The 14,233-nt window shown below is 38.1% G+C and overlaps 1 protein-coding gene across 1 annotated transcript; it reads right to left on the minus strand.

The window, feature by feature from the left end:
• Positions 1-1,920: 1,920 nt before the first annotated feature.
• On the minus strand, positions 1,921-13,982 carry LOC111261598 (very long chain fatty acid elongase F). The gene is made up of 4 exons (XM_022835203.2): positions 13,964-13,982; positions 12,802-12,997; positions 12,249-12,522; positions 1,921-2,434 (listed from the first exon to the last, which is right to left on the minus strand). The coding sequence occupies exons 2-4, from the start codon at positions 12,988-12,990 to the stop codon at positions 2,016-2,018; spliced, it is 882 nt and encodes a 293-aa protein (XP_022690938.1). The 5' UTR covers positions 12,991-12,997; positions 13,964-13,982; the 3' UTR covers positions 1,921-2,015.
• Positions 13,983-14,233: the final 251 nt, after the last annotated feature.

A 14,233-nucleotide genomic window follows, 5' to 3' on the forward strand; every position in this document is an offset into this window, starting at 1 on the left:
GGCGCCGCCGCCGCCGCCATTTCTCACCGGTGGACACTGTGATACCTTAACATCGCGTACAATGCTTGATTCCTGGAGTGACTAAATATGTAGACGGAGTGATGACGTGATGGCCTAGAAAGTTTTGAAGTAGCTACACCTCGAAGTACAACAAAGGAAGGCCTTGTCATTGGCAACAGCTGCGAGCTGGAAAGGTAGGACCAGCAAGATACATACTGTGAGAGGTACTAAGAAGTTTACTTGGCACGGAAACGATAGGCGTAGCATGTAGCACCATAGTTCTGGTATGTGAGCTTGTGTTTTCCAGGCCGCATGGTTGGCATTGTATCGCAAAACAATAGTATTCCTACAGTTCCCTACATATTATTACTAAATGGCTCATTAGCGTTGGCTATAATAGTTCAGTTTTTTGTACGAGTTGAGACATAAAAGGACTAGATTAAATATGAATATTTGTCTGAATTTCGACAGCACGTATATGTGTAAAAAAAAATTTCAAATGAGCAGAACCAACATCAAACGTTGATTCTATTATTCCAGCTATAGTCGCTTCGGACAACAAATGAATAGTGAAAAGCATTCTACGACTTTATTTCATAGAACTCTTAAAATTAATGCTTTCCAGTAGTCCTTTGTTCGATTCGAACACATATAGTTACGCTCCGGTTGGCGATACTCAAATCCTTGCCTCGATAGAGTAACAGTTATTGTAACTATAAGTACGTAATTCAGTATCGAAGCTTAGACAGTATAGAGATTTTCCTTGACAGCGATGATTATTTTTTGTATTCTATGACATTTGCTGCATCATCTTAGCCAAGCTCATCCTATATAGAACGATGCATCACGTACATCCATATGGGCTAATATGGATCCGAGCTCAGATCTGCGTAAATCACTTGTTTCTCTTAAATCAGCTAACGTCTCAGCACCGAGGTGCTTGAACGGTCGGCAAGATGGCTGAAAGGTCCACAAGCGATTTACTGTACTGCGTCATTATAGATTTCATCAGTGAGGCCTAAATCCTTGCATTACGTCATATGAATTCGATATTAAAAATAAGATAAAAAGGGTTCTGCGGATGAAGTACACGAGTCTGTTGCAAGCGAAAGAAAAAGAGAGTCATTCGATGCAGAATGGGATAGGTCTTCGGATACAAAAAAAAATAGACTTCTACTCAGAAGAAGATAGCTTTTGCTATTTGAAACAGGTGCTGCTTCCACTGCATAGCTAATTTTCTTCCCAACTCCGGATTTACTTCTTTCTCAACTATCCGCCCGGAATGCATAATAACAGGGAGTAATTTTACTGTACTCTGAAGCAATGTAATGACCATTGTTATTTGCTTTTGTTCTGATCTTTTGTTTACAAGTATTACATGCCTTAGAAAACTTTTTCTTTCGTTCCAAAAGATCTCAATTTGGGCTCAGACATCAAAATGAATCTATATCGGACAAAGGAAAAATTATTTCGTAGCGGCGGCTTCCAGGTGTTGCTGAAACGCTACGGAATTAGCCCAAATAATTAATCTCGCACTCGATATTCCATAGGTAAAAACTATGTTATGTCATATAAAAATGTTAAAGGGCTTTCATTGAAAGACGCTGACAACAATCCTTGCCAACTCCGAGATGTCGAATAGAGTACGGCTGTAATTTAAAGCGAAGCAGTTGTACTGGGCAAACCATTTTCATATTGAACAGCGTTTTACCCCGATGAAAGACGACCATGAATCATTAAGGTGCTATTTTCTAGAGTCTGAACCGAAGATAAAAATTTGTAATCTATACAAAAGAAAGGTTTTCAGCAACGGACACCATTGTATTTTTAACGGAACGAAGAATAGCAACCATAGACAAAAACGACGATTATTTATGATCATACCTAGGATTTTATAGTTTAAATTAAACGAAACGTATATATTAGTACAGTTACATTTATTGGCAAGCTCTATTAACTCTCTTAAGCTGTATTACAAGGTTAGTTTGTTTATCAACTCTTTTTAATCATCGTTTTTAATTTTCCTTAATTACCCAGTAATCCTGCGGACCTCGCAGTGCCGTACCGCTGGCATTCAGTATAAGAGCGGGCGGAGGCGGTAACATTGTCACCAGCGCTTTCGTAGCCCCTTGGTAATGTTTTCCATAGTAGCGGCCGAACAGGAAGATAAACAATACAAAGTGTCCTAAAGTATAGTACCAAATCAAAGGCGAGATACCACATCTGATTGGCGCGATGGTGATCATGTAAAGAATCATAATAATAAATTGACCGATCTGCATCGTCGTAAGATAACGTTTCCACGAAAGAAGGGGCTTCATTTGAGGGAACGTTGACAGGAAAGAGTACGTGCACATCACGCTGTGAGCTATAGCATTCAATATCGAGAGGTAGAACAACGTGTGCCCCCAACCGGACCGCATGAAGAGATAAACTGTAAAAAAAACGGTGTTTTTATTGGCTTAGAGAAGTCTGCAAATTTCTTCTATGGATGTTCAGTTAATGAACTGATATTGTGGCATTTATGAGTCGTACTGTGGCTTGGCGTACTGTTATGCTACGGTGCGGAAAAGTCTGTCCAGTACAGTAAAAGGTACGTGTTCAACACGTATCTTGAAATAGCCAAAGGTACTAATAATAGTAGTAGCAGTATTGTAACTTCAGCTCGTCGTTTGGCAGGTCTTAGATGATGTTTCCTTTAATCGCAAACTTTTCCATGGACTGAATCTGAAATAATTATTGTTGTCGTCCTTTTATATTGATACACTATGAGCTAGGTGCGCTATTTGAGTTCATAATTCTCCTTCGTGCTTTTAATATCGTAGGTTTTCTTGCTAGGAAAAGGCGCATCTATGTTGAAACTTATAGTGCTTCAGCTATGTGGACACCAGTTTCTAATTTCAGGTTGTACCCGCCCTTACGGCTTCTTCCGCCCATTTCTGAAGGATGGCCTTAGCAAAACCACCTTATTAAGCCGGAATATTCAAATTAGCTTACCTGAGATAGTAAAGGCTGTTGCAAAATACACACTTAAATTTAATAATGGTGGCACTAGGCTATTGTCTAGCCATTACACGGATTTTAGCATTTCAAGATCAACAACCCTGAACATTCCGAGTGACGCCAAGATGGACGGTGAAGTAGTATACTTGCTAAGATTTGTGAAAAGATATTTGTAATTGTGAGCCATGTACGTGTTGTCTCCAGGAGACACGACCCGCTAAAAACAAATAATAATAGATACGTGTTATCGGACGTTATTTGAAGTTTCAGCGTCAACGCAGCTTTTAAATTAAATAAGACATTCAATAAGCAAGCAAAACTATTTTTACAATGGAAAGTTAAGCACAGCTCTCGATTTAATAACAATTATTTGTTTTCACGTTTAGAAAAAATAAACTGACGGTATTTGAAAAATGCATTTTTTATTTTTAAATAAAAATGTCCTTTTTCCTAACTTCTGCATTTTACATGTTACCTGAGTAGGAGTTTACTTTTATTGGATGGTGACCGTCACAGCAAGGTCATATTGTATATGATGTCATCACATGATATGATGCATACTGTTGGTAGCGCCAATGAGCTAAATCAATCGCAACGATTATTAATCTTTCCAGTATTCTAGTTCCGAACCTCATCGTCCTGCATCGCTGACGTTCCATACTAGGTTTGTTGGTCGCTTTCCAGCTGATGACTTTTCGTCTGTACCGTAGTTCCTCATATAAAATTGACTAAACAACGCAATCATAATGAAGATCTGCGCTATGTTATATTGCAACACGATAGAAGGTAGGCCACACACGTTGAAAGCGACGACTATGAACATATGAAGGGCCATTAGTATAAACTGACAAATTTGTGCCGCCGTCAGGTAGCGTTTCCACCAAAGGTAAGGCCTCATCTCGGTGAACGTCGCCAGAAAGTAGTAAGTGTACATCACGATGTGGATGACTGAGTTCAAAAGTGACATGTAGAACAAGATGTGCCCCCAGCCTGACCGCATGAAGACGTAGGCTGTAAACAAAAGGTGTTTCTACTTTAGAAACGTGTCGGACACGATTGTGGGTCGACATCTGGGTAACCTTGCTGGTATTTTTTATTAAGATTCCGAGCTGGCTCTGCAGCATTGTATATCATGATTTAATGAAAAATATTGCTGGGGTATACAGTAAGAAATATATGGCTATTCAAATTTTCCCGTTATGATGATACTACTAGCGTAATTATACACGGGACGCTTAAGAAAGCGATTTGAAAATAGGCGTAGAGTAAGGTAGGACTTAGCTGTATAAGTTGTGGAAAAATAAATTTACAGTTAGGATCGTAATTCTAATTAAATAAGGATCTCAACCAATTCCGAACGAAGTCTAGGAGGGGGATTAAGGACTATTGTTTGTATTAAGAAAGGTTGTGGTCATTTTTCTGGCAAGTATAAACCTAGCTGCGCGGGCCAAGTCTGGGATTCGACCCACATAACATAGTATTGGTCCGGGAGCGTCTCGTCAGTATTTAAAAGTATTACTCAAACCCTTTTAAAAAAAATAGAAAATTTACCATTGGAAAAAAAGTGCGCTCTTCAAGCTTCAGTCTGCTTGAACAGCAAAACCACTTACTTCTTACCAAACTGGGAGCGGATAAGAGAGGTCCTATGAAAGTTTCTTAAAAATAGAGTTCAGTTTATTTAACTCTGAATACACCTTTCGTCGGCATCTTACTATAATTTCAATACGTCGTCAAAGTGACAGTGACGAACGTGCACTTTAAGCATAATTATTTTATAGGAGCGACAATGGTTAACATCAGCTTTAAAGGGCCCGAGCGGAATTGGCCAACGAGTTAACGGGCTCTGGCCTATTGAACTTATATAGACTTGATCAATCGCTGTCCCCGCATCGGTTTAGAGATAATGTATTTGCTTTTCTATTTTGGGGATACATTAGGTAGTCCAAGGTAGAGGCTTGTAACGGCGATACCTGACGTAAAAACTCGAAATGTAGATGTTCGAAATCAGATGTAAACACAACTCGTTTCGTGCTGCTTGAAACAATCCACTCGTCTGAAGGAATGCTTTACTTCAATATAGAGAGCTGTAGGTAAGAAAACTAGGCGTAAAGCTCAAGATATTTATTTAGGTTTATATTACTGCGTATGTTTGAATCTTGTGATAGTAAATTATTAATGTGGTTGTCTTCGAAGCTCCAGTCTATATGAAGATATGATCTAGATTCGAGGCCGGGCGTAACTATACTTCATTGCACGCTGCTGAAGATCAGTCGCACGTTTAAAGGATGTAAAATTTATTTAGCACTTATTTGAATTTATTTGATTAGGCATGTATAAGCTTCTTAATAATTCGGTTGTCGAAACCAATAATCTGAGCCCTAGATATATAAAGTCCCGCGGGGATCTTGAAGCAGTGCAATCGACGCATACATATATGTCTTAATTTTATACGAATCATGCCTTTAGATAAACTACTTTTGCAAAAGTTGATTAACAGTATAACTTCGTAATGCTTCAATATACATAATCACAACCAATATCATACAATAAAGATTTCATCAATCAATGTTCGGGCAGGAATGCCTCATAATTTCCGGTTCTTGAAACCTTAAGGACACGGGAGGTGTGAGGTGCGCGCTTTACTTTGTAGCTACGGGTTGTGCACATTTGTGTCTCCAACATTATTGGCTTATTCGAAGCCTTTTTCTACTTTTAGCTCTACTGGAAACTCAGAATGTTAGGCCTCTAATAACATGAAGTTGTAGGTCGAGCCCATTGTTTTTAACCGATCTTCTTGAGTGGGTCGCGTACGATGGGTAAAACTCTACGTTTGATTTGAGGTTTGACGGTTCGCAATTGTCGGCAAACAAATGTCAAGTAACAAAAACATGCAAATGTACAAAACAATTCCAGTCACTAATAAACGTATTGATAAAAAGGTAACACCATAAACAAAATTATATAGAGTAATCGAAAGCTTTCTAATTTTCCACATTTCGTCGTAGTGACGGTTGTAACTAGCATTCCCATATTATCTACGATCAACCCGCTGGACCTAAAAGTTAGATAAATAAACAAGTACGGTTTTAAAATACTCTACATTATAAACAACCGCCTGATAGGACCGTGAGTAAATTATCTGTTTAGTTCTCTTTTGCCAAAATTACCGCCCGTCATTTATACTTATTGCTTTTTTCATCGGCGACCTATGCTATATTCGACCGCTTTGATTTCTGCAACAGATCTAAAGCAAACAAGTAAGACTGTACCCAGCAAGCAAGACATGTCGCAATCTAGCAGAAGAAGGTCAAAACTGAACTTTAGGCCTTAAATACGCGTCTGAGGGAAATCGTGCATTTAGAAACAAACAGCTGTCTTAAAAACTCTGAAATCTAAGCTAGCCTTCATAGAGTGGCTTTTATTTCGATTTCAAGATTTGGCTAGAAGTAAAAGTCACCCCAATAGTCTCTCAAGTTCTTTGCACACGGTTATCGTCATGAATTTTTCAATTTAAATTTTGAAGAAAACGTTAAAATTGAAGTTATAACCGGTACAACTTAACTGTAGCGTTCGCGACGTATAGCTAATGCGTTGGACAAACGTTGGCTAGAGGACGATATTTGGGCTTGTAGCGTCACACACACCCGCCTACCTATTTGCTGTCCACAGGTCAAAATTCGTTAAACAAAATCAGAGCAATAGGAACGACAATTAATATAGCAATCGCAAATTAAGTTCGGTTTTCAAGATAGCTGATACTGAATCATTGTGTCCTAAAAATCCTTGAGGCAATGTTATACAGCGGTACCTAGTTTTGCCGTAAGCAAGCCCACTAAAAATCGGCGTAGAGATGTTATAGATGTACCTGGTGGCTTAAAATATATTGTTTGTGACAATCTCGACGGCTAAAGGTCATTTTAAGCAATCCCAGATTTTTCATTTGGGAAAACTGCTTTTAATGAAAAACCGGTCGACTATCCAAAATTGCCCGTACTACACCAAAGTCGCCCCAGAGTCCGAAGATAATTTCTTAACTTCAAGTCAAAATAGAGGGTACTTTTGATTGAAAATAAAAAATGCTATTGAATGCAAATCCTCCTATCATAAAAACAAGCGTATATTAGTTTATAAAATGGTAAGACGAATCATATGCCAAGTTTAGAGCACTATCGCGCTTTGACCCTATCGGCTAGATAATCTAACGTCGTCACACCTGTCATCAAGTATGCCATTTCTAAAGGAAATTATCGCGATCGGACAAGCGACAACGCAAAAGTTACTTCACAGTTGATGCTAGGAAGAAAAACGTATAAAATTCTGTATTGGTTAATAACAATTAATCGGCATCAGCATACGCCATTACCGTGTGGCCATTCCTGTGCCTATTTGTTCGGCCTGCCTGAAATACTTATGCAGTCCATATTTTGCTGGTAGTGTGTACCATTCATGATCTAAACCGTGCTGCCATCTGTTTCATTTAACAGGTACAGACGCCTAGCGCTTATAGACAGTACCAGTTATAGAAACAAAAATAAGTCAGGTTGACTATTAGAGCTTTTGATCGTCGTCGTCGGTGCGGGCCGTCTCGCTAATAAATAATATATTAAAAAATATCCACGAATTCGTAGACCTGCCCTCAGGAAGTGTTATCATTCCTTAGATAGACCGACACTTCCTTCGTGAGTATTCTAATAGATGATTTGTCCTATACATGTCAACGTTATGAACAGAACTATACAAATAATGATTTTACAGACTTTATTTTTTTACAGACGAATTTTTTGAGCATCGAATCACTTCGAGGACCTTAGATATGTCCAACGGTACAGACAACATAAGCGACTACATTTCTTAGACCTGCTTTTAGATGTTGTCGAAAAAACATTGTGTGACTGTTTGCAGTGGACACCGATAGGGCCATGATTGAAGCCTATGTACATCTATCGACGTGTCTTAATAATGTGTCGAAATACGCCTACCACGTATCATACATGTGTACGTGGCGCGTCTATTGGTTACTAGTTATCCAATGTCAAAGCCGATTTGTGCCGGTCTGACTTGTAAAAGAATCCGTTGTATAAGAAATGTGTGTATAGAACTGTCAAGCAGCAAATATAAGTGATGACCATCGATGAATTTTTACATATGAATAGAATTACTGTGCTATACAAATAGAGTTAGATGAGGTGTACTAAAATCATAATCGATGTATACATATTCTTATTATTATTTGGCCATTTTTTGGCACTAGTCGGCTGTTTCGCTCTATGCCCTTATTAGTATATTAACGTTTTTGAAAAGTTACTAGAGCCAACACAGCCAATAAAAAAACAGTAAGCAAAATAAGCGTTTCTCCAGTGCCAAACTGACGAGAAGATGTCTGCGCTCTTGGTTTTGACAAATATCGCACTTTTGAAGTTATCTAATTTTAGACTAAACGAAAATAGTCGACCTTTTAGTGAGGGTCGTTTTTTCATTTTAACATAAATCTCTTCGTTTGGTAATTACGAGACGCATATTAGAGCTGTTTCAGGGTTCAATTGAGGAAAAGCTTACTTTGACCGAACTCTATTGCGTATATATAGATGATGATTAGGGCCTCTACTCGGACGAGGTAGCATTAGCGTCGGTTAAACTACTGTTGCATGACACTGTCTCAATTTACGGCACTGAAGCTTCGATAAAAATGTATTCGAAAAAATTTTTTGGGAAATTACAGAAGTTATTATAAACAATAAACAGGGCGGGAAAGGTAAAAGGGAGTTTAAATTTAAACAAAACAAAAAATAGCAATGCAGAAAATTATTCCTAGTTAGAAACAAAACTTAGAGAAATTAAAAAGGTCTAAGTTAATCAATATCCGCGCCTTTTTCTACCCTCTGCTTCTGTACCAGAGGCGTTATTACATCATCATTACAAGATCAAACGTATGTTAAGTATCATTGTCGATATTGTATGTTAATTTTGTCCATGCTTCCAGTGTGCTTTCTTGTGGTCTGCAGCTTGAGGTCTACGAGTTTTTGAGATTACTTATTTTCGGTCGAAATCTTGGAAGTGCCAGAGTAACTCTCTCGATAGAAGCGGCTAAACAAGAAAATAAATAGGCCACTTTGTGCGGCGTTATAGTACAGGACGATTGACGGCAGGCCGCAGAAGTTGAAAGTGACCACGATAAACATATGAACGACCATGAAGATAAACTGAATTATCTGCAACGCTGTGAGGAAGCGTTTCCACCAAAGGTAAGGCCTCATTTCGGGGAACGTTGCCATAAAGTAGTACGTGTACATCACGATGTGGACGATAGCGTTAAATATCGAGATGTAGAATATGGTGTTTGCCCAACCTGATCGCAAGAAGACGTACGCTGCAAAAAGACAGTGTTCTTGGCTTAGAAGCGTCTGTGCCCTTACAGTTATGTTTGGTTTACGTGCTCCGTGTTTAGAAACCGAAACGGGGCGTTCGCACATGCCCTAATTGTAAACGAACGAATACTTGTCCTCAATCGTAAACCTTATTTATGTGTGGCTGTTGTAACTGGCTGTAGGAGCCTAGTTTCACATAGCGAAGCTGGACACGTTTTGGCAAAGCGTCTTTTGAAGAAGCCCACTTATACGGCTTAATGTGGGTACGATGTTTTTAACATGTTCAATTAGAAGTATATGATGGGAGATGCCCTTGGTGTGTAAAGCTTATTTTGAAGAATTTTGTAACAAATGTTCTATTCTGAAATGACTTTAATATTGCAGACAATACGTAATGTGAAATTTGTACCGCCAGAATAGTAAACGGTCATATCGTTACTGTGTAACTGTATGTGAAATCGTTATACGTAGCTTAGCTAGCCAAGGGTTTTTTGACGATGCAATAATAAGACCTTCGTAGATCTTAAAGAAAAAAAAGTTTCGTAGGAAACTGCTTTAGTAGTGATTACAGTTATCATATATTGCAAAAGTAATTTACTTTATACCAGCAGTATTTGTCTCTTTCTGTTCAACCTGTTTATTTTAAAATTCGTTTTTGCTTAAAGAATCGGTCATTTAAGTTTATTTTGAAGTAATGAGGTAAAAGACAGAATTTCCTTATGCACCTTGCGGCGCATTTGCCCTGTGCAGCCAAGTAATAAAATTCTTTGAGATTTTGACGGTACTTAATTTTGTAAGCTAATCATTCGGGTAAGAGTAAACAAAAAATCTTTAACAAGTATCTGAGATTCATAGATTTTTTAAAATAATCTTCTCACATCGCTTTCTGGGGACTGGACATGTTTCGTAAGTTTGAGCATGACGAAAATACACAAAATTTGAGTAAATAAAAAAACTTAAACTTTTTGGAAAACTTATAAAATTTTAAACTAGAGCGATCATTGACCGAACGATATTTAAGCTATACTTTACATGAAAAATGCTATTAATTAATGCTAGTAACCTTTAGTAGCAGATACACCTTGACTTGGTCGAGAACTAACCCTTCACAAATTTATTTAACCTTTGCTTGAGTTTGAAAATTCTTGAAAAACGTGTGACGGACCACCATACAGGGACAGTTTATGTTCGACGAAATGCGGGTCTAAAGCTAGGAAAAATAAGCTTCTGGAAAGAAAAATATGTTTACATTTACAACAGAGGTTACTTCAACCGTAATTTGTTTGTTTCCTAACTGTAAACCCACATTATAACCATAAACGCTTATAGAAAAGAGCACCGACACGTAAGTTTAAATAATAATGCAATAAACTGTAAACTCTGCAAATATCATTAGCGGTTCAATAATAGTAATAACCATTAGGGAAAAAGTCCACATTGTAAAAAATCCTTTTTTTTTCTTGGATTTTTTTTTAATAAAATAGCATTTTAATAAAATGCTGATCAACAAAATGAATGATCGCTAAACGACTTTCACACGCGTCGCAACTCCAATTTCTATCCTGTTCTCCGCACCACAAGCTCACCGCTTCAGTACTGGTGAGTTGTTATTCCTTTTTCTATCCTCTTCTGCAGTAGAGATTCCTGATCCATTGGTTGAACCTTTTGTATACATTTAGTCCTAGAAGGCCTGCTAATGACTGAAGAACATCTAGCCCATTTAGCGCACCTTATATAAAGCATTCGATCTCTTGCTTACTCGATATTTGTTTTTTCCGCTGACTTTCAGACTCTAACTCCCTAGATATCGAATCACCGTCAATTCGAACTACGAAGTAGCACTACGGGGTTTCATTTAGGAGGGGGCCTACGATACAATTGGACTCGCTTTAGTCTTCCGCTGAAACCTACCAAGAACAGGTTTGCATTGAGAGGTATCAGCCCCAGTGTATTATATGCCAAGCTAATTCCTATCTGTTGCCGACTATCTGATGTGTTGCATCGGTGAGGTGTGTGCCTTGCGCCTCGTACTAACCTAGAGACGTTAAAAAAATGTGTGGCAAAGTTTGTTGCTATGGTTACAGTTGCCATCGTTTCCCGCGTCTTCTTCCTACTTCTGTACAAGTGTTGCTTCATGCTTAAAGGTCGTCACTCTTTGCGCAGGATAACAGCTTCCGCCTCTACCGTAATATGTGAACTAAGACAAATCACTGCGATTTTTCTTTCCAAAAAAATTCAATTGGCCTTTAGGGCAAAATGAACCCACGCTACCATCGTACCCATACACCGCACACAGGGCGCTACCGACTGCGCAGTCTCGCTTGGCTGTAAACTGCGTTTCCATTTGTATGATTCTGATAAATATGTACCGCAAATCAACCTTTAAGAACATCCAATTAGTAACCTGTTGATATCTATATGTGAATGTCCTCTAATCGAAGGAATAGGCATATTTGAAATATAGATTAATTCAAAAAGGTCTATATAATTTTTGGTGCTGTAGAAACCCCCGATGTATTTGGCCGGCTTAAGTAAACACAGTGAAACTGAAATAGGCGTACCTCAACTATTTTAGTATCCATGTATACAATTTCTCTTTCTGGCTATGGGAGAACTCTTTGTAGCACCAACAGAGCTAAACGAGCGACTTGCTTCTATAAACCCTTTGGAGGCAACAGTGTGACAAAAGAGATCCAGTATCGCTATAGAGCCTCCTGTTCACAAAGGCCCGTGGACAATTTTTCGAAAATATCTGGATATGTTCATGGCTGTATGTATTAAATTTATAAACATCCTGCACCTTTCCTTTTCTGGCAAATCTCTCATTGGTTAGCATTTTCCTTCCAGCCGCGTAAACCCGAGTTAATCAGTGAGGCTCACCTGTCGTTATGACGATGACGTGATGGTAGACGTGCAGAAACGTGACATGGGATAACTTCTTAGATAGGACAAACATTACGGTGTCGAGTAGATCTATTATACGCACATAAAAGTAAACCACGGAGAAGAATGCAAAGTACTCAGTATCGCCAGGGATGTCAAGATCTGGTTGCTCTGTTGTAGGCGGAGTGCAAAAGACATTAAATCGGCCAGTACCCCAGTAACGGTAAGTAATCATTATCGCGTTGTATGTATACCATACATTAGCCGCGATCTGTAAAAAAAATAGATCAAATTAGCGGAAGTTTAAGTTCACACATACCATTTGCTGCGACAAGCATACTAATCAAGACAAAAGTTAGTACTACTCTTTCTACACAAGTAATACCTTTATAGTAATTATATTGATAACATTAATCTAAGCTATAGTACTGAGAGAAATAAGGTGCTAAAAACAGCAGCTGCAAGACGATTTTGAATAATGGTTAATTACTAGTGAAGTTAACGACGCAATTTCTATTAAGTGTTATCTTGATGTATGTATTATCTTTACCTGAAATACGTTGAAGATTCGTGCATAATTCCGTACATTGTAAGGCTTGCGGTATTTCATATACTCAGGGCCTATTTTCGTAACGAAGGCGATGTATGAAACGACGATAGCAAGCACCAACGAGGGATATTCAAAGATTAAGCCTTTTATTCGGTGCTCCCGAGGAAAAGCAGCCATTAGATCTATCATCTTCAAACTGTAGACAGAGTCAATAAGATACGCATCAAAATCTCCCAATATTAGGATATTGGTTCTGTACACAAACTACAAATATAGTAAACTTCCATTTGGGATTTTTGCTATTATAGTTAATTTGTAGCTCGATAATCAGTACTAGTAAACAGAAATAAAGCAAGGACTTCGGCAATAAATCACTCAATAACGTAATTCAGTATATTCAAATATGTCCATAGCATTTCATATCTGTCAAGTCGCTATCCACGGTACGGTTATCTTAGGTTGAAAAAATAGTAGTTCCCACTATTAATGTCAGTCAGCTAAATCTACATCAGTAATATAAATTGTATAGTGGTTTTTAACAATTTGAGAATCGTTACGCGATAAAAACAGTTTAAGTTGATTATTGAATAATCTTAAATCAAATTCAATTTTTTTGTAAGTTGTACGGATTCATTAACTTCTATTCTAAGTGCATACCTCATAATACTAACTGCATCGACAACAGGGTGATTAGGTTCAACACACCTTGTCTATACGAAGTTTATCTCGTAATTTTTTTTTTTCTATAAAATGAGAGTAACACATTACGCATGCGTACATGAACCTCTGCTTGAATAGTTTTTGAAGGAAAACATGTTATTTTTGACGTTTGATTTTTTAGCGATAGCAGCGAAAAAGGAGGGTTAGTTTTTTAGCACTCTAAAAATATTGGTCTGAATAGATAATCACAAACACTTACGTCAGATCAGTCTGTAATTCTCTTTGACTATTTGATTTTATTGTTTAAGATTTGTTTTTAGTACCTGCTGCGGTAGCAAAGAAAGGCGCCACTTTTCATCAGTGATCAACTGTATTTAAAATTTTAGCTCATGAACTGGCAGCGCTGCATTGAAGCGGCCTTTAGAGCGACGATTGACTCAAAACTATTCAGCATCCCAACATACTTTATCTTTATGGAAAATCGAATGTCACTGAGTTTTACTTTTTGGAAGAAATGATCTTCACACGGTGCTTAATAGTGCGTCGACAGTCGGGTAGCCTTAAATGATCTCGAAATGAGCAACTTCCGGAAAAAAACAATTTTCCAAGTCCGCCTGTGATACTACGTTAATCCAATTTGCGAAAACGTTGAAGTACACCTGTCGAGTTGGTGTCGAACGAGGTTTTGCCCTCCGGGTTAGAATAGATCAGCCAGGGCATTGCTTCCCCTCCAATTTTGCCTCTTTAAAGGGTACAACTGCTAGTCCACCCG

Source organism: Varroa jacobsoni, unplaced genomic scaffold, assembly GCF_002532875.2.
Source record: "Varroa jacobsoni isolate VJ856 unplaced genomic scaffold, vjacob_1.0 scaffold_572, whole genome shotgun sequence".
Classification (NCBI taxonomy): Eukaryota; Metazoa; Arthropoda; class Arachnida; order Mesostigmata; family Varroidae; genus Varroa; species Varroa jacobsoni.